The sequence below is a fragment of the Oxyura jamaicensis genome, chromosome 7, assembly GCF_011077185.1.
Source record: "Oxyura jamaicensis isolate SHBP4307 breed ruddy duck chromosome 7, BPBGC_Ojam_1.0, whole genome shotgun sequence".
NCBI lineage: Eukaryota > Metazoa > Chordata > Aves > Anseriformes > Anatidae > Oxyura > Oxyura jamaicensis.
Genome location: NC_048899.1, coordinates 25,141,828 through 25,163,550, shown reverse-complemented (window position 1 = coordinate 25,163,550; position 21,723 = coordinate 25,141,828). Strand labels below are relative to the sequence as shown.

General features: G+C 43.0%; 1 protein-coding gene across 5 annotated transcripts in view; it reads right to left on the bottom strand.

Annotated features, from left to right (window-relative positions):
• SEMA5B (semaphorin 5B) overlaps positions 1 to 21,723 on the bottom strand; it is a 268,777-nt gene that overhangs the window by 59,974 nt on the left and 187,080 nt on the right. For all 5 annotated transcript variants that reach the window (XM_035331907.1, XM_035331906.1, XM_035331909.1 and 2 more), the window contains 5 exons: positions 13,553 to 13,651; positions 12,589 to 12,802; positions 9,730 to 10,015; positions 5,214 to 5,349; positions 1,377 to 1,584 (listed from right to left, as the gene is read on the bottom strand). In XM_035331907.1, the coding sequence (XP_035187798.1) occupies positions 1,377 to 1,584; positions 5,214 to 5,349; positions 9,730 to 10,015; positions 12,589 to 12,802; positions 13,553 to 13,651 (943 nt within the window). The remainder of the gene's footprint in view (positions 1 to 1,376; positions 1,585 to 5,213; positions 5,350 to 9,729; positions 10,016 to 12,588; positions 12,803 to 13,552; positions 13,652 to 21,723) is intronic.

Sequence of the window (21,723 nt, the reverse complement as noted above, 5' to 3'; positions counted from 1 at the left end):
GTTGTGGTGGAGCTCGGCTGCCCACTCGAGTAAAACCATCACAGTGGAATAAGACTGAGGCCAGCTTTGAGAACAAGTTTGGGTTTGTTTTTTCTCGGGATTGGGTTTTGTGTTCAGGGCTGCCTCTGAGCAGGGCTGTCTCTGCTTAAGCATTTGAATGGGTTAAACATTTCAGGTCCAGCAGAGCTTCATCTTTGGTCACCACTAAACAGGGCCAGGATATGAATAAGAATCTAAGGGCAGAAGACCTTTCCAGACAAGTGATGTGAGGCAGAAATGATCCCAGCTCTCCAGATCTGAAACTGAGACTCCTCGCTTAAAATATCAAGATATCAAAATAACAGAACCATGTCATATTTCCATGCTAGTACAATCTTCTCATTATAATCAATGTCCAGTGAGGCTCCCACAGAGGGAACGTTACTGAAAGACATCAAAGATGATCACTTTTGAAGTAAGTGGAGGTAAAAGTTAGATAAATTATGACACAGTCTGGGAAGATGGTAACATGAGAATGAAGCAATGACTCTGCATTCAGATCTGAGATTAAACTAACACTTATGGAGGCAATCCATCTTATTCTAAAGTCAAAGCTTCTACCATAGAGGATAACAACATTATACCCATGAGGCTGGCCATATGCTCTGATTAATCAAACTATTTAATTTAACCTTTATGATTAGAATGGATATGGGCTAAAACAACCATTTGTAACACTTTGTCCTTCTTTAGCATCTTTCATTTATCCAAGAGATCAGTGACTTTCAGAAGAGGCAGTGTGTCCTCCTCATTAGAGGATGGCAGTAGAAATTAAGAAACCCAAATCACCCACTTAATACTATCACTGGCTCGCTGTGCACACAAGCACACATGCCTCAGCTTCCCCATCTGCATCACATTTGAGTGCATGCTCATTCCTGAAAGCACAGGGACTCGTACCCCAGAAGGCACATGGAAATGCAAACACAAACAATGAAAACCTCAGGCAAGCCTAGAAGTTAAGTATTATTATTTAGAGATCAGTATATCATAGTGCAGAGAGGCAACAACTTATGTGCATAAAACCACAGAACATTTTAGCAACCTTTGCTCTTTCCCACTGTTATGTATTAGGCTGATCTGCTGAAACATGTTTTTATAAAAGGAAGAAAAATGTTATTGTTGTTTTCAAACACGCTGTAGATTTATGGCCCATTCACTTGGGATTCTGCTTCAAGTCCTCTATCCTGCTTCTAATTTAGTCAGGCAAGCTAACTTTCATGAAGTTTTGTGCCAAAATGAAATGGAATGACTACTGTGTAACGGTGCCATGACAGGGAGAGCTGCTAGGTCTACAAACGAGTGGAGGCAACTTTCTTAAGCCCTTGTGCTCTTACCTGTCCCAATATACATCACGTGGTAGAGAGTATCCTTCCCCTGAACAATATCAACCACCAGTTTGGAAAATCGAATGCTGTCCTGAGTCACGTATGGATCTACGGTGACCGGCTGCACCACGTCGTTCATCAGGAACAGGCGCTGAGCATCCTGCAGGACTCTCTCCGTCAGGTTCTCGTTAGGGCTGTTATCACTCAGTGTCCCACACTAAACATGGAAGATTGAACTTTAGCACCTGTGTTTTCTCCCCACTCCAGTAGCCCAAGGCCAAACCCTGAAATGCTTCTTTGATTTCAACCAGCCATGCCCCGGTGATTTTTTGAGGATGCAGGTCTGTGTGAAGGGGCCCAGGATCAGGCTCCTAGCCTGGGTAATGGCGAGCTTGAAGCCCACTAAAAATGCTTCTCCCAACTGCTCCACTGACCATCACTGTGGTGTTTCATTCCCTTATGATGCCCTGGAGCCAGCACACCATAGGGCAAAAAGCATTAACAAACTAAGGAGGGAAAAAAATAAAGAATGAAAGAGAGATTTAAAGCTAGCAATGGAAAGAAAGTTTTTGTGGTAATAAATCCTTGAAGCATTTCAAATAATCTTCAGACGCTTCCTGGCATCTCAGTCTGTTTAATGTGCAAAAAAAAAAGGAGGTTAAAAAAACTGAAAAACTGGTTGGTTTTTCATCAAAGAACCCATCTCACCACACTCTTTTCCTCTTATGTTCTCCATTATGAACAGACCCCTCCAGCTTCATTTTAATCCAGGCAGGTCAGCCACTAAATGACCCCTCCCCGCACACAGCTCTTCTGTCTTCACAGGCCATGGCAGATTGACCTGTGTGAATCCATCCTCCAGCATCAATGGGTGCACAGGGATAGGACTCAATGTCCTGTCCATACAGAACAGGGGGGAAGAAGAGAGTTTATCTTCTGTCTTTTAAACACCAGCTCAAGGCCTACCTCTCGTTAATTGATCCTCGCAGTTTCAGTAGGAAGAAAAAAAAAACAACACACACACACAAATTTAGTTTTTCTTTTTGAGTCCAGGTGTTTGGTCTTTCCTTGGAAGGGAAGTTGGTATACTGCAAATTAGGATGTTGATCTACAGCATCCCAGCTGCAGTGTACAAATTTCCCATGTGCATGCTCTCAATATGCATCAAAGCAACTCTGCAGTGCGGCTGCCTTTCAGAGGTGCACCATGTGGAGCTTCTCTTACGATGTGCTAAAATGAGCTCACAGGAATTTAGCTCACATTTACACAGTTGATATGAATCCTAACAGCTGGTGTACTAAGTCCTACAATTGTCAAACCTTTAAGAACTTATTTCAGCAACAAACACGTTTGTCACAGTTGTGCACAACCTGGTTCGTCCAAAAAAACAACACCAATATCTTGGAGTTTGTGTGAATTAAGTGAACAGGGCGATGCTAGTTCACATCATCTACAAACATGGCCACTTATCAGCTTTAGCATTTTGGACCAAGTACCCAGACTAAGGTAATATCAGTGTGGGTTGTTTTTTTTTTTTTTTTGGTTGGTTGGTTGGTTGGTTTTTTTGACATGTATTCAGATGAGTTTTAATACCTTTTTATCACAAAGGTCATTTTCTTTCATTAGTGTCTCATCCCAAGTTCTAAAGGGTTTTTAATTGCATCTCTTCTCCTGTCTCCTGTACTCCTTCTGGTTTACACTCCTGCCTTGCTTTGGATGCTTTTCTCTCTGCTCTCAGTTATTTCTAGAGCATCACTGAAGGAGGAGTCCCAGTGGCAGGAATGTCATTGCTGGTTTTGTTTTCTATTCTCATCAAGTCACTGATAATCCTTTTGGGCTATTGGCAGCCTGTGTGCTGACACAGCATCCCTCTGGTTTGGTTTTATTTTGTTTTGTTCTAATTTCCTGATTATCTGCACTGCCCTGATCCTCTGTATCCTCCAGTATTTCTCCTTCCTCTCCGCAAGAAAAAAAAAAAAATCTGGCATCCTTCCCTCATCCTCCTTTGTGAACACTGAGGCAAAAAAAAAATAATTTAATTTTTTTGCAATATCTGCCTCTTTCTGTCACTAAATTACCCTTGTCATCTCCTAAAGGCCCTTCACTGACCTCCTGTTCCTCCTGTACTTGAAAAACATCTTAATCTCTTTTTGCAATCTTCCTTTTGTCTGCCACATACCTCCTTTTCCTTTCCTTATTTTTCCCTGACCCTTTTTTTTCATCTTGCTGCTGCAATGTTTGCACTCCACATTTTATCTGATACTTTTCACTACGTGGAAATGCTTTCCAAAGTCCTTTTCTATTCCTCCTGGGTTAGTCCAGCAAGAGGCGGAAAGTCTTTGATTCTTAGTTAACCTTAATATACCCTTTAAATTAAAAAAAAAAAAAAAAAGCTGAAGGAAAAAAAAAAAAAAAAAAAAGCCCTGGTCATGTTTAGCATGGTTGGACCTTCAGCAAAGCTTTGTTTCTTGGTTTTGAGTGCATCAAGCTGAGGGGGTGATCAAGAGCCTGAACTTGTCCCACCTTGTAGAGGCAGAAGCCCTCACTCAGGTGCTGTGAGGGAATTCAGGGGGAGAAAGTCAGGTTCCTCAGCAGGAACACAAGTGTGTCCCTGCCTGCAGCATGGACCTGCCTCCCATCTGCTCCTGCAGTGATTTCAGCCGACTGCAGAGTCCTTTTTGGAAGGTCCCTGACATCACCACTTTGAAGGCAGATGGCATTTGCAGGCAGCCTCAGCATCTTTGCCATTATACAGCAGAACCAGATTCACACAATCAGGCTGAAAGGATTCACTGTGCAGGAGCAAGGACAGAAAGATGAGTTTGTCTTCTCTAGGATTCCCCAGGTGGGAAGCGGCTGAGCTGTAAAATGGGCTCACACTTCAGAGGAATCAGGTTGTCTGGGGCTCGCAAATTCATACTTTGTGCTGCAGTGACTGAATTTGGGCATAAAGCAACTATCATGTTCTATAAATTTCAAATTGGCATTAACTCATAAACCTGGAAAACTATGCATTCATAAACCCTAAGATTTTTAAGGCTAGAAGGAATCACTATGACCATCTGGCCCCTTCCACTAGTTGCTTCTGCAACATGTCAATAACTTCTGGCTGAGCTACCGTGTCTTGGAAAGATATCCATCTCACACAGAAACACTGGCTGCCTTCAGGGCCCCATTAAGTGATGGAAAATTCATCACATCCTTATGCAGTCACAGTAGTTAATTACCTTTCTTGTTTTAAAATGTTGGTTGTCTCCATTCTAGTTTGACTTTGTCAGCTTCAGCTTACAGTCATTGAATCCGCAAGCTTTGGTGGGGATATGCAGACATATCCCCTGTGAGGACCATATGCTCAGAGTTCATGTATCGGTGATGAGTGTAACAGAAATAAGAGCGTAGGAAGAGTGGATTTTCCCTGATGTGTCAGAGTTTGGGTCCATGTAGCCTGATGCAGCTCACACCATAGGCCAGTATTGCTTGTTTCAGAAAGTGGTTTACAAGGCTTTTTTCAGTGGGGACATTCCAGAGGTATATCCTGCAGGAAACCTTTCCTCCAAATTTTTTACCTAGAAGACCAAATCTGGCCCACAGATATTTTAAACTCTTCATTCTTATAAAAGCTCTGAACATCCTTACATGTAAAAACACTTAAATTTTTCCATAAATCCCATGGTTTCAATAACATGTGGCAAGGAGTTCCACAGTCCAAAATACTCATAAAAGTAGAAAAGTATCATTTATCTGCACTATAGATCTTCCTGGAAAAATAAGCCACCCTAAGAATCAGCCCAGTGGAGTGACAGAACATGAAAAGGACTGGAGCACACTGAAGGGCAGAAGCAGTACCTGGAAATTTGGGATGGGGTTTAACGTCGGCAGCCAGGCTGATCTGGGGTTCTCTTGGTAACGGAAAGGGCCGTTAAATGCCTGAGTAATGGCACTCAGATTGAAGGCACACACTGCTGAGGCAGCTATGCTGTTTCTGGAAAAGGGGAGAGAAAATCAATTTAATCATTAGAACATTGACATATTCATCATAACAGACATCAAGCTTCACTCAGATAAAATACATGTAAATTGCTAGGTAGACGTACAGTGATACCAATCTCACAGGGAGTAAAATAAATAAATAAATTGTAAAATGCAAATGAATTGCATGACAATTTTTGAGAATGAATTTTAAGCTTGGTTTTAAAATGCCTGTGATTTAAGGGCCACAGAAGTAGTTCTGACATTAAAGGTGAACACAGTTTAATTTGCATGGATTATTTGCGTCTGGTTTTATTTTTATTTTTTTACCACCCCATCTATCTTGATTGATTACAAACAACATAATTTTTAATCTCCTGGTGTTTCTCAAGGTGAAAGCCTGTTTCTACAGCCTCCTGAAATCTTCAGCTATAAAATATGTCCCCTAATGTTTATATATATGTATATATATTATTTGTAGGTATACACAAGCATGCACACATGCAGGGGGAGGGACAGAATGACGGTGCACACCAAGCTGGTTGTTACGGCAGCTCAGCAGGCAAAAATGTCTTGCTAATACGTGCAAGCCTCTGTTTTCAGTGATTACTCCTTCGCGCTCCCAGCCGGGAGCAGCATCTGTCTGGGGCAGGCTGCTCCCCACGCACGCACGCACCAGCCAGAGGAGGCACGGCGGGAGAAATGCCACTGCAGGAAGGACTCTTTGGCAGGGAATTTGTCTTAGGGAGGTGATGCTGCCTGGGCAGACTTGCACACAGATCAATTGGCCTTTGCTGGCCCATTTCAGCCATGGAGGGCCCACTTCTGCAGGGTCCTGAGCAGGCTCAGCACTTTTTGCTTCCACAGGGTTCAAGTGCACCTCCCTGATGAGCTGGCATCTCCAGGAAGCAGGTCCAGAGAGGGCCATTTGCTTAGTGGTTACCTGAAATTCAAAACCTGCTCCCAGCTCTCCCCTTTTTTTAAAGGAAAAGAACAACATTTAGAGAGAAAGATATCAAAATAAAGCTAAAAATAGGGCTAGCACAGGAAACCGACTCGTCACAGTGCCTTTTAAATAACTCAGGTCCCACTGTATGTATCTTGCTGCCAATTAAAGCAGTTTGAATTCTCTGAAAAGAACATTTTTTTTACTAAACCAATAATTACGTTCTCTTGCAAAAAAAAATAAATTAAAAAAGCCTTGCTCCACAGTCCCAGGCAGGAAAGTAGAAGGCCAGATCCTTTCACAGCATATTTCTTCAGAGCAATACGTCAGGAGGAACTTCTTGCTTTGCCTTCCCACTCTCCGCTCCTGCCCCTGCCCTTCCCCCCCCCGAGTGATGGAGTGGCTCCCTTTGAACATGTCAAAGCAGCGCCAGGCGAACCTTTCTCCACTTTTGTCTGAACACCACTGACGCAGTGCATGCTCACAGACGGCAGCTCTTAAGACAAAGCTAATGATGGATGACAAGTAAATGCCTTGAGGCACACATGGGGAAAAAAAGAGAATGAGAAGGAGAATGAAAAAGGAAAAGAAAGAATAAAACACTGATAGTCTAACAAAAACACTTAAAAAAAAATAAATGATTTTTTTAGGTCCCTGCTAAAGACTCCACAGTATAGCCCTTTCCTCTTGATAGAGGAATGAGGCTTTTGATGAAATAATGCTATCTGTGGCCTGGCATATTTCCCATCCCTCCCTACAAAAACCTAGATCCCAGTCTCAAACCAGTGGCATCGATTTGGCCAGCTGGCTCTTGTGCTGCCCTGGTGGGAAGTGCAAGCTCCTTTATTCCACCTCCTGCTCCCCGTGACTAACTAGGTGAGTTAAGTTCAAGGAGGCTTTAACATAGTCTCCAAAAACTTTAATAAAAGCTTCTTAAATATTTCATCAACAGCTTCCCCCAAAAGCTCTCTTTCCAACTGATTTAACGGGATATAACATAAAATGAAGCAATAAATCTTTATATGGGTGTTTCCACCAATAAGTATGATACAGACTAAAGGCCCTTTGTTATAAGATGACCACAACTGCATTAAAGATGAACCTGCCAAAATAAAAATACCTTTAAACAAAAAATAATAGTTTTGTGATGCATCGGTATTCCATTATAAAGGTACTCAGACTAGAGCGCACATCAGCCCTCTTTGTATGCAGCGCTCATGCAGCATGATATAAGTCCCAGTGGAAGTTAAAAGAATAATTACCATTATTTCTCTAGTCGGATGACAAATTGGAACATTTTCTCTTTGAACTCTCAAAAGAACATCATGTTGTAGACCCAAAACGCTACTTGATCTAGCTTCAGCTATTATCAATAACTCATCTCTTCAATTACACAAATGTTACATATTATATTGTCCTCAGAAGATACCAGAGGGAACATACACCCATAATGTAAGAAGAGTGACTTAACTGCAATCCAAAGGAGAGAGGGGTAACTCTTACCATGTCTCATGCTTTAGCAAACCTGGGAGACAGACATAGCACAAAAGAACTGTTCCACCCAGGGCTAGTCTGTCTCCTCTGTTTTACACAAAATCCATATAAATTTGATTAATATGGTACATTTATTAATAATTTTATTCTCATTTCCAATTTCCGTTTTTGGCTGGATGAATGGACAAATGGATAGATAAAACATTATCACTACGGGCATAAAAGTGTCTCTGATATTAAAAAAAAAAAAAAAAAAAAGTTGTTCCATCTCACTTGCCCATAGCAGTAGCCAGGTTTCCTTTACACATTCAGGAAGTTTGGCTAACAGCCTTTAAATATTTTCTGGGGGAACAACTCATGCTCCTTTTGACTCCAGGATAGATTTCCCTGAAGTCCACAGTCAAGGTCCAGTAGTTGCTCATGATTACTTTTTCACAGAATCACAAAATGGCTGAGGTTGGGAGAGACCTCTTGATGTCTTCTGGTCCAAATCCCTGCTCAAGCAGGGCCACCCAGGGCAGGTTGCCCAGAACCACATCCAGGTCGCTTTTGAGATGTCCAACAAAAGAGACTCCACAACCTTTTTCACGTCACTTCTCCAATGGCTCACTTTGGGCTGATGTTGGCAACAGTAGTGCAAAAACAAAATGTGGAAGGTGAATGAGGGTGGCCAAACACTTAACCTACTTCTTGGCAATTACAGACTGGAAATATCATTTTGGATCTGTTGACTTTTATAGTGAAACTCCCAACAGTTGTCTAGCTCAAAAAGTTGGGTCTGATGCTTTGTGGTTTCAAGGGCTGAAGTTCAAGCCCTGCCACACCAGAGAGAACAGACCCAAGGTCTGTACTTCAGAGAGGCTTCACTTCTTTGGTTTGCTGTGGGGCTTCTTGGGACCAGACACTTATTCATATTGAACAGTACTCACTATTGTACAAAAAGCCCCAAAGAAGTTGGCTAACCAGCATAAGAAAGACATTTTGAGTGGTTGTCATGTGGAGTTGCTAACTCCGATTTTCATCCTCTAGTTTACACATCAGGATAACACCCCCCTGGAGAGCATGCATTATTGAAACTCAATACCACACAGACTGGTTATAGCTTGAAACTTATCATCCTAGCCTTGGGCTTCAGAGAAAAAGTTATTTGAGTTTTTCTGACTTAAAAAAATACATTATGAGTTTTTTAATATATTTTTTAATTAACTCCTCTTCTCTTTTCTGCTTTCACAGCTACACTAAATCATTCCAATTACAAGTTTTTTCAATATCAAGCCAAGAAAAGGTGATTATGAAGTTTCAGAAACCATTCCTTCCCCTCGGATTTCCAACACTGCTTTTGATTTATGGACCCCAAACTGTTTGTAGCAGAGGTACAGACCCACTTGGAAATGTTAAATGCTGTGTAGCCTCCATGACCTTCCTTCTGTAATATGTTGTTCAGCAGTTTCTGTTGATTTCAGTTCTGCTGTTGTCATCCCATTTGCCTCATTTTCCTCCTTCTGATACTTTTCTCCCAAGCATACATACCTGTCTATTTTTAGGGCCAATCCTGATGTTCACACAATAGTGTCAGATCATTCAGGCAGTAAACCTGGCTGAAAATCTTTTTTTTCTACTGGGTCATTTTCATACCACCTCTCTGAACAACACAAGTAGCATTGGCACTACAAAAAGTCAGAAGTCTGTCACAGCTCAGTTTTAAATCAAATTAAGATACCCTAGAAATGTACTGTCACCCGTGAGGGACTCCAGGCATCCATGAACAATGGACTAAAAACATTGTCCTTAAAGGCAATGTTGCTGTGATGGATAATACAGACCTACCTATTCCTTTGTGTTAAACCAAAGGATCTTTCAAAAATTATTGCTTGGACTGTCAAGGAAATCAGGATATTGCCGGTTTCAGACTGCTGGGGATAGAAGAAGGGCAGTAAAACCAGTGCAACTTACACATTAGTGGTGAAGACACCATAGATCAGGTCTTGCTCAGGAAGGTAGAAGGTGCTTTGCAATTCATTATAATAGAAAGGGATTTCTCCAGCACGAGAACAGTTCAGCCTGGCCTTCATGAAAGTTGTCCATGTGTCCTCCAGCAAAAATCTCCCCCCAATGTCATTTTTGCAGACCCTGGCCACACGAGAATATACTGTTTTCCCACAATCGTGTTCTACTGCATTCTCTCGGAAAAAGAAGTAGGTGAACAAACCGATGTCGTAGGCAGCAATAAAGTTAGGCTCTGAAAAACAAACATGTGAAGAGATTTATACACGTCAGAAATCAATCCGTGCTCAGTGACTTGCCCAATGCATTGTACTGCCAGCTCCTTTTACATTGGCTGTCAAAGCTGCGACCACAGGGAGTTTGGAGTCAGCAGCAGACATAAAAACAGTAGATGAGAATAATGATGTATGGGGGTACAGCTCTAGCTCCATTTTTCAGATCATGGAAGGATCCCTTCATTTCCCCACTTTATTGGCTCTGCTGCTACTGACTTCAGTGAAAGCAGAGTTTAACGCTTTGCATATGCACGACTACTCTCTGTACCTACAGTTATTTTACAACATAAAGCCTTCCCATTGGGTTCTTTTACCTATTCTCTTCTGAAGTGCACCTTATGGTGTGTTAAATATGCTGCTTGCATCCGCCCGATTCCCCAGACTGCTGCATTGAAACATTCAACCCATTTTCCCAGCGCAATCACATCTGGCTTTTATCACAAAGCCTTTCCAGTTTCTAGGCACAAAAGATTATCTTATGTCCGTAAAACAAAACCACGCCACAAACTGACAATATCAAAGCAAGCTCTCCTTAATTCTTTTTCTCCTGGAATCATTGTTATTATTTTCACAAGGATTGAAAGGAACCTGGTGTTGGTTTGTAATGAATATTTTAATTGGCTATTTAACAAAGCTTTAAAGTGTACAGTCTTTCATCCCAACAGTTTCTCTGGCAAAGAGAAAAGATTGGCCAATTAATAATATATGACTAACCAACAACAACAACAACAAAAATGGTTGGTTTTATAGGTGCTTTTACGATGTTCATTTTTGAGTAATGCTCAACGGAAAAAGAAAAAAAAAGTACAGAATTTCTTTAATGCTGCAGCCCAGGAGTGAAAGGAGAACAGAGTCTGGTAGAGAGGGGAAGGCAGACTCATGGTGCTGCAAGGAAGGTTTAGGAGGTAGAATATGGTTCAGAGGGAAGGGCACTGCAGAGCATCTCTGATCAAACTTTCTCTTTCAGACAAACAGTGAACTTTAAAGGGATCGCTGTGATCACCAACCTGACCTTCCTTCCGTCTAATACAAACCAGAGAATTTCACCCTGTAATTCCACCATCGGATCCTACAACTAACAGGTGAATTGGACAGCATTTTTTGAAGGAGATCTGATCTTACAGGACAACGTCACACCGCTTTACATTCATCACTTTCCTCAGTGACTAGTTCAAATGAGTAATGACTGCCCCAGCTGCAACCTGCACTTCTTCTTCCATTTGACATTATCTGGTTTTAGCTTCCAATCACAGGCTCTTGTCATGACTTGTCTGTTAGATTAAAGAACTTTATCCTGCCAGAGATCTTCTCCCGGTGTAAGTACTTCCATATCATGTGCAAAACACCTTTTATCTCCTTTTCAAAAAGATAAATAAATTGAGCTCCTTAAGTCTCTCACTGTGAGGCAGACTTCCCAAGCTTCAAATCACTCCATGGCTCTTCTCTGAATCATCTTAAAGTTTTCTGTTTCTCGTTGAAAAGTGGCCAGAATGGGATGAATTTACTCCAAAGTCACCAAGACTGCACAAAATTGTAAATCCAAGAGTCATGTTAGCTTTTCCAACCACAGACTAGAAACTTGGTTTCTGTTTGTCCTTCTTTAAGCTCCCCTGTTTCAAGGTTCCCCTGTGTGATTTCCAATTCATGTGCAGACAAGAGGCACATATTTCTAGTGAGTGTATATGCTACTAATTGTTCTAATTCACAGTCTTGCCTGATGACATTCTTCTACAACTCCTGCTCTCCATACAACATTATATATGAGTGTCTGCAGAAGCTAAGTTCATTCTCATTAACTTCCAGAGAGTGCACAGTCCCACTGTTCATATCCTTGATTGAAAGGTTCTGAAATCCAACAGAAATATTCTGAATATTTGGTCAACTTACCTGGGCCAAAGGAGAGAGGGGAAATATTGGGGTCTCCACCATTATAGTCTGCTCAGTCAAGATGTGCTTTGTCCCCACCAGAGGATATGGACTTACTGCAGGAACTACTGGTTGAAATTCTACAACTTGCTTGATGCAGGGTATTATCACACTGGGGTAACAGCTGCTTTTAATAACTATAAATCCGCAACAGCATGGGTTTACATGTAACATAACTTGCTGTGAAATTTCTCATTTTCAGACTGATCTTGTACTGAAACGAACCATTTTCAGCTGAGTCAGTGGAAGTAGAGTATGCTCAACACATTGCAGAACTGGGTCAACAACATGAGGCTTTATTTAACTTGGATCTTCAAATCGTTGAGGGATTTTCTCATTAAAAGGATGTGCTTGGTCATCTCAGAAGACAGAGACCCGTATCTATATTAAGTAGCCTGTAAGACCCACTTTGCATATTCTAAATCACCTCCTCTGACATCCTCCCAGGCTATTTTTAAATGTCTTCTAAACTGCACTGATCATTGCACCAGAAGCCCATCCCCATCGTAACTCTGGATTCCAATACGAAAACAGGGGCAAGGATTTACAAGCCTGCCAAGTTGACTTTAATACACCTCTTGCTCAGATACGACCCACATGACTTTACCGTTGAGCCATTTGGAGTTGTATTGTGCTGTCCTAAGTGGGGGAACATTTCCAAGGCTGCGGTAAATAGCAGGATCCCGTCCAGAGAAATCAATTACAGTTGCAGCATAGAGTTCTCCTCGTGATGTAATCACAGCTGTCGAGTTATGCCGGGGGTCATACGGGCACCGAGCCACTCCATTAATTCTGTCAATGATTTTGCTAAGATTTCCTACCTGTATTTAAAAGGAGAGAGGAGAGAATTTAAAGAGCAGCTGGCTTTCGTACTGGCACAGAGAATTCAGTTTGCCCATGAGTACCTCCGAGCAAAGCCCTGATGGTAAAAAAAACAAACAGGCAGCTATAAGACAATAATGCCAGCGATGACTGTAAATTGATCTTTACATACATCACTTGCCAATGTACGAAGTTGTGTCTGAGCCTCTCTGATCCTACTGCTTTGTAAGAAGGGTAATTCCCCTGCCAATAAAGCCTGCAAGGCCCAACCCACTCACGGTAATCAGGTGCTCCTCTTGCTAGCACCGGTTTCTAATCTTCCATAGGCACCTTCTGAATGTGTACTGGCATTAAAAAATATCAAAATAAACATTGCTCTGAACCTGCTCCTGCGTCCCTTGAAGCCAAAGGGAGTTTTGCCATTTATTTTGAAGGAAACATTTAAGCATTCAGCTCAGGAGGTGCTCACAGCTAAGCCTGTCTGTATTGCCCATTTTCAACAGCATACCCAAGGCTTACGTCAGTAGCACTTTGTCCAAATCTGGCTCACCCATACCATGGGTTTTTTGCTCCCCACCTGCAGACAGACCACCCCCTGCCCCAATGGGGCCAAAAACCCAAAATCAAAACAATTTCAGATCAACTGCATTTGGAACATATTCTCTGCACCCATGAAGCCCTTTCGATGACTGGCCTTCCCCAGAGCACATATCCAGCCCCTCCATCACTGCAAAAGAGGCAAAACAGACCTGACGACTGGAGCACACTGGCGAAAAGGCATTGGTACCACAGGTAAAAACCTTCTTGCCATAAACAATCAGCACTCGGACATAGTTCTGACACTCTTCCTGTAGGGACACAAGACAGAGACAAAGGAACTTTGAAAAGAAGGCTGTGGGGTTATTTATTACGTTAAAAAAGTACCTGTATGACAGCTGGAATGTCCCTTCTTTAGCTCTACCTTGGACCAAGATTTGTTGCATCAAGCTCTGCAGCAGTGCACAGCTGTAGGGAGCCAGCAGTCACCATGAGCAAGGCCAATTTGCTGCTTACTTTAACCACAGTCCTGCACAAATAGTCTCTGGTAGGATGCTATCCATCAGGATGACTCTGTGTTAGCTACAAAACTGGCTCTTTATTTCTGCTTAAATTGGAGGAGGAATCCTCCCTCTTTTCATGATATTTCTGACCTGCTTTTCCCATCAGTGCTGCAGCTTTGACAACATTACCCAGACGCAACTCTGGTGAAGGGCAGAGGGTCTCCCTGCACTAAAAGCCACACTGGTATAGCAGGAAAACAACAGGAACTTCTCTGCAACAGGAGAATCGCATGCTCGGACAGACTGTTTCTTCCTTCCACCAGGATTTTCCATAGTGGAAGGAGTTTCTCTTTCAGGCCAGGACAGCGAGAAATAGCAAAACCCCTCTTCTCAGCTGCATGACCACCTGCTGCTGCAAACAGGCAACTCTCTTCACACGCCAGTCCCCAAAACCATGGGACTCAGTCATCCCATGCTGGGGTACTAGTGACAGCACAGGGCTGTGTTGGCTTTGTTCAGAAAATCTCCTTTGAGCTGCTGGAGAGAGCCACAGCCTCTCCTTCCCCCTGCAGCTTCACATCCCAACACCGGTGGACTGCAGGTCAGGCCAGTTGAGCATGCCCGGGATGCTAAGTGACAGAGGGAGAGGCCAGGGCTTTCTAGGGCGACCTGCAGGGAGTGGAGGTGCCAGCGCAGCCTGCGGCAGCCCCTTGCCCTGAGATCCATCCCCACAGCCCCGGTGACGGATGCCTGGTGAGCCCGGCACCGGGCTGCCTGCCCTGGGCTCTGGGAGCAGCGCAGAGAGGAGGAGGTGAGCGATGGATGGCTTGTGAGTGGCACTCACGGGCTCCAAGGGAGGAAAGGCAGTTATATTCTACTGTAAACAGAGAAGGGAACTTGTTAAAAAATAACAGCCTCGGCTGGGTTATCCCGGCTGCTTTGCTTTCCTCCCTCCAATAGATCATAATTTGCTGCTAAGCTGAGCCTCCAGCTGCAGACACCGCTTCTCCTGTAAGCAGCAATCACTCCGCGAGCTTCCCTGTCTCACAGCGCTCCATGCTGCTGATCAGCTCCCTGAAGACTTCATTTGCAAGATTCAGCAGCGTAAAAACACTCCGTATCAGCTGCAAAGGGAGAGGCTTGCTTAGCTAGATTAAGTACTACCATCTCCTTTCATTCGCTGTATGGAAATCAACTTGCTGAAGAGTGGCGTTTAGCAAAACCCCCCGGCACTGGCCGCAGACAAGCGACTGCATGGGCACAGCGTCTGGGGCTTGCTCCTGAATGGAGAAGTGTGCAGGGACCACACCTTGAGCCAGCCTGGGAGCACTCACCCGGCCCAGGCAGAGGCCACGGAGGTGATGGAGGGGATGCTGCCAGGCTGACCTCGGCAGGCATTTGGGGATCCAACACAGAGCCCCTGGCACAGAGGAACCAGAGCTTAAATTCATAGCGGGGTCGATTCAGCCCTTCATATATCAGAAGCAGATCAGTCCTGGTGACCGTGCATCAGAAACACAGTCCACCTTGAGAACAGATGCTCGTGGCTTCCTTTAATCAGACGAAGGCTTGCCAGCCTCTCTGCCCCCTCCTGTCCTTACATGGTGCTGGGAGCCCTGCTGGTTATTCCCTGCCCTAGCGGCTTAAGTAATTCCCATTTCTGTACAGCACAGTTACCCAATCCTGTGTAATATTAGGACCACTGTATATTTAACTGTGAAGGACCAGAAATTCTTGAGGAAATGCGATTTAAAAAGTACGGGCTCCTCTCCCCTGAGTTTTGTTTTCAGAATATGATTGATTTGGCATCTAACCCAGAAAGCAGCTCTGTACCCGAATTTCACATAATAAGAGAGCATCCACCTGCTCCCATCTGCTTCCACCTTCCTCTGCTCTGTGCAGTCTGAACACAGCATCTGCCCTAAACCAGCTAACACCACTAATGTTGCTGCACTCTTTTCCTGTACTTAAATATACTCCTAAATAAGACTCCGTCCTGCAGAAATCTCAAATCCTAACTTGCAGAATTCTCTTCTGTGCACAGACCTTTATTACAGATTAACAAGCTTTCATTTCTGTAAAAATCCTCCCAGCTGAGAAGACAGAACACAAAAAAGAATTTCTCTGTGAGATCATGCTGGATGCATCTGTTGCACACTTTACTCCAAGGAGCAGTAGCCCAGGTTGATAAGGATGCTGGAAGCTGGTAAAATATTGTTTTATTTTAGCCTAATTAAGCATGGCTTTCTTTGTACCCATTCAGTCAAAAGCAGAGGTTATTTATTGAAAGAGAAGAAAAACCATACTGAGCAAATATATCTGCTGCTGTCTGAACCTGCACCAAAATATTTCATCTGTGACTTCCAGCCCATTCCCAACTGTGCCACCAAAGAGCAAAGAGCACAGGCAGTGCAGATGAGGTGTTAGATTGGAAACATTTGACAGCTGATACTTTTCAGGGAACTGGATGTACCAAGCCCAATAATTATTTCACTGGCTGTAAAAGGCAGGAACTGGGGTGCGTGGTGGATATTTTCTTCTCCCGTGCTTAGATAACATTGCTTCCAGGTGTGGGCCATATCCAACCACAGTTATATCCCTGCCTAGGCTCTGAGAAGGCTTTTTCCCTGGACTTGCATTACTAATAACGGTAAAAGGGCTCCACACTCCTGGGGCAAGAGCAACGATCACATGTACTTTTCATCCACTAGTCTCAAAGCAATTTGTAGAGCATTAAGTAATGTTCTAAAATGGACACACGTTATCTTCCTGTCCTCTGGGCTGGATGAATTGAAACACAGGTGCTAGAAGGTTTGCCATGGTGACACACTGAATGAGAGGAGATCCTGCAAGATGGGGACAAAGACTTAACCACCAGACCCCACCTCGCTAACCTGCCTGGCTCCAAGAGGAGTCCTGTGCTCACCTGGTATTTCTTATTGCTGTACCCACTGCCAGTCTATGACAACCTCCAACAAAAGCAAGGAAGAAGCTGAACCACTAAAATGTTCCAGCTTGTGCGATTTTTCTCGAGACACTGCTGGTGACATCTCCATTAGGTCCCCTTCTGCCCTGTTCTCAAAATAACTAGAAAGGAACAGGCTCCTCTCTGTGTTCATTAAGCCAGCCGGGATCTGCTTGGAAAAGTTATTCACCATGCTCCCCTCTACAACAATTCGTAGCTGAGGCAACTGGTTAGTAAAATGATTTCACAAGCACTTACAGAAAATGGGAGCTATTTAGTGCAGTTTCTACCACAGACCTGGAAAACTCAGTCATACAGGAGGCAAAATTCAGATGGGCTTTATTTAACATGGCTGGAAAATCTGGCAAGCTTGAGCTCTGTCCAGACAAGACAATATTTGGATCCTGCTCTCACATCATGGAGCAGACAGTTCAATCTGTGTGTGATCAGACTGCAGATCTCATCACCAGAAGATATTATTGGGATCATGAGATTAAGGATTTAAATAAAGGGAGAAGACTCAATATTTATATGGTTAATGAGAATAACCCGGTTATATTAGTTGGGATTATCATTAAATATATGGCAGAGCTGATAAAAAACCTGTGGCTCGCTGCCGGAGCATTAAGCATATCTCTGATTTTCCTCTGAAATCCATGTTATTGACTTTGGGGTTCTCATTCCTTCCTCCAAATTACCTGATACCGGTGCTTTTTGGAGACAAGGCCTTAGACTGAGCAGAAATCACTTTCCTCTAGTCTAATGACCCTTGTTTTCCTAGGAAGAATACATCACTGGAAAAGCTTAATCTTTATTGAATCCCCTCAAGCCCCTCCTCACTTCATGACCATTCTCATTTATTTCAGGTTTGCAACATTGACATTGCACTGTGTCTGTGCATGGCGTAATGTCCAGTACTGTGGGTGGGAGCAGGGCTCTTCCTAGCAATACAGATGTCAGGCGGCTTTGAAAGCACATTTCCAACCCAAGAACCCAAAGTGTTACTCCATTCATTCGTCTGGACAGACCAGCAAATGGAGGGGCTGAACTCCTGCTGGCTTCAGTTTGAGGTGAAATTCAAAAAGACATTTTCAGGATGCAAGGAATAAACCGGCTGTAGGTGCTTCTTGAGTCGTTTCATCTGTCATCTCCGAACGCTGGAGTTCTGAAATGTTATAAGCCCTTAATCTCATTGTACAGAGGTATTTTTCCTTTGAAAGCCTAACCATATATAGGCACTGCTTTAATTGGCCTTTACTTTGAATAAACCACTCAGGCTGTTTTCTGAGATCTGCTTTTTGATTTTTGATTTTTTTTAGCTAACAGTATTTTGTCGCATACCAATACATTTTGATCATAGACTAAAAACACAGTTACATGCTCTATCAGGAAAATAGCTGTTTCAGGTTGTCTGCTGTCCTCAGTAAGAAATACAAACCCTTCAGAATATGGAAATTTATTCTGGGGTTAGGCCAGGGTGGTTAAGAGGAGAAATGGCATGAAACCTGGCAAAGACACAGTTATGGTCTTCTAATAGAGCTACAAAATAATGAAAATAGTTTCACATAATGTGCAATTAATCTGCAGAACTTACTGCCAGGAGTTCACTGAGGCCAGAACACAGCAAGATAAAACAGGTAGAGGGGGGTGTATGTGGAGAATGAGGACATCTAGAGTAGAAACAGCAAGTTTTACCAAAAACTCCTAAAGACTGGTCCACAGTGACCCAAAGCCTGCCTGTTCTTCCTAGCTAGATCAGCAGGGGTTGGGGTCACTTCTTTGAAACCTGTCTCCTCTATTCCATTCAGCTCCTCCTGGCACGTCTGCAAGACTAACAAAATCCAGAAGCTGCAAGGAGAAAGGAATTCTGGTTTCGTATGTTACCATGATGGGAGGTTGTTTCCCTACTGATGCAGTTCATCCTGCACATTACTCCTGAGTAGCCAGGTTCGGCCCCCACTGATGCGGCAGGGCAACGCGATGCCCTGTGTCAGTGCAGTCGGCGGTACGATTCTAGGCTGCCAGAAGAGAAAGCAGGAACATCGGGAGTCATCTGGGGGTAGATCAAACAGAAACACTCACGCCTCAATGTGCTGGCAGCTGTACCCAGAGAAGGCTCCTGCACTGCTGGCTGGCCAGATTATTCCTGCTGTCTACACATGCAGTGGGAAGAGAGGACTTCTGTCCCTCCACTGATCTGGCAGGTCCCACCACAACCCCTGCTCCTCAACCACTGGATGCTCTGGTCTGTTTAGCTATACTTACTAGCCACATCAGTCATCCCCGAAGCCCTTTATTACTGTAGAAGTAGATACACTGGCTCTGAAGTACAGCCTGCAGGTCAGAGAACTGGCCAACAGAACTCCATGATTACCCTTCAGTGACATTTTAGAGTAAGCAAATATTTATTTGTTGCAGTTCATCCCAATTTGTTAAAAAAAAAATCATGACCTAACATGTTTTTGAGCATTGTTATTAACATGCTTCTAGATATCTATGTTATTTCTTTGGACAAACAATTTACTGATTAGCCTAAGCCAACACCCTGTCCAAGCTGTCGTTTTCCTCTGAGTGCCATAAATACCAAAGAGAATCACCAATGGTTTTTCCAGCCAAGTTTTCTTTAATGGACTTCAGATCAAATTAGGGGGCTGATAGTTTAGGTGAAGTAGTGGGAATGTAGTTTCAGATTTCTAGAAACAACTAGAAAGGGGAGAAAAAAACATCTGTCTGCCTTGCAGCTACCCGTGGATTGATATGGCTCCTGTTGTATCTGGATGCCTATTTTCTGGTGATATGGCGATTCCAGCCACATTAGATGACCAGAGGACACATCCTCTGTATGACAGCCACTTGGAGGCCTAAAATGGCAGATTCCTCCATTAGCCTTGCAACTTCTGCACCAAGCCCATTTATTTGGGCTGAAACCATGGGCCAGGATTTCCCTGCAACCTTGCATGAGTCCAAGAACCCCCTGTATCAGGACATCATACAAGAAAAGGGAGACAGCCAGTCTGGGACAAACAGTAGCTGGATGCCTATCAGATGCTTCCCTCGGTTCTGTCTTACTCCAGAAGTGTTATCAGTGCATCATCTTTCCCCTTGCTACCCAAAGTCCTTAGACTTTGCATGTAAGCATGTAAGAGCTAGACCGCTGCCATTTTCACAAACAGTTCCCTTCTCTCTTGGAAACGGCAGTGTGCTGCTTTTGGAAAGTTAACAAATAATTTTATGCTTAGACAAGACAAAGACCAAAGGGCGCTTGTTTAGAAAGCCAGTTTTCTATGTCAGGCAAAATTCCTTAGATGTGGTGGATGGGGCTGTTGTGTAGAGACAAAGCAATTACAGACTAGAAGCTGAGCAGCTCCTAATGAAATTAAATACATTTTGATCTAGTGGCACCTCTTCCCCTTGCACGCTATCCATCGCTCATTTTAACTACAACCTCTGGGTGATATCACTTGGAAGATAGAAAGAAAGGCAGCATAACACCGATTTTGTTCTCTGTGGTATCTCTCAGTATGGTGGATGGTTTCCAGGGGAGAATTGTAAGGTTCTGATCAGGATGCATTTTATAAACGCTGCAAAAATAGGAATAATTACTAGCGGAAGCCAGCAAGGATCTCCAGCAACATGGCAAATAAAGTATATACAATTCTTTGAGGAAACCACAAGCTTTGGATGACAAAAATAGCAATATAAATGAAAGAGACTTTTCTGAAGTGTGTATTTTAATACCACATGACATGTATTAGAGAGTTACTTTTAAAATAAGGTTCAAGAACACATACTTTAAAGGATTAAAATCTGATAAATGCATGGACTGAAGAAAAGTCCTCTGAGAAAAATCATTCACAAAGTTGCTATTCTAGCAGGGACCCAGATGGCAAGGTCCTAGTCCAGTATCAACATTTTTCTTAACCAGCATTTGTGGATAACCCAAAGATCAGAAAAATAGCAATTAGCAATGAGGCCAAAGCAGACATATATGTTAGGCTGATTGGTGAGCTATACCCAACAAACAAAATACATTTTTAAAAGACATTAAAGAGCAAGGAGCAAAAGGGAGATTACATCCCCAAACTAGCAACTGTGAAAAGGATTTAGTGGTCACAGTGACTAGGCAATTCTGCATGATCTCCTACGACAGAAGAACTGCTGAGTATATGAATGGAGGGCGACCAAGAGGTGGAGGACTATTTTAATCACACTCAGGCATTAGAGATTGACATGGGAATACAGGTGAAAAATTGGAGTGTGCAGAAAACAGACACAAAAAATATTCAATAGGAGTGGAAGAATGAGTTAGAGAAAGGCTTGAAGAGCTCAGCTTTTTACATTACCAAAAAGTCTAAGTATGGACTTGACAAGAGCATATAAATGGTTTTGCAAAATAAATAAATAAATAAATAAATAAATATTGGTACCTAAAGACCTCCTTAATCTAGAAGAGAAGGGCAAAAAGAGACATAGACACTCAAAACTGAAGCCAGATTCAAAAAGGAAATAAAGTACATGCTGTTAACAGTGAAGCTGATCAGCCATTTGATCAAGCCAGCAAAGCATGCAGTAGGCCTGTTTGATTCAAAACCTTCTGCCTTCCTCAGGAAGGTGCGGCAGCCAAAGACAAGTTACTGAGCTCAGTTTTGGAACAGGCAAGTGAAACTTGTGGCCCGAACTACACAAGGTGTCAGAGGAAAAGACCTAGTAGCCTTAAATCTGGGAAACAGATTTCTCATCTCCCTTTTCTCTGTCCAGTTGGTACTCAAATATGGAGTGATCATCATGCCATGGTAATTATATTTCCGTGATATGCATTTTGTAGCTTTTACTCTTGCACTTCTTATTTCCCTTATGGTAAAACTCTAAGCATTTTAGGAGATTTTCTAAGCATCAGGGAGAATCCAATTTAGAT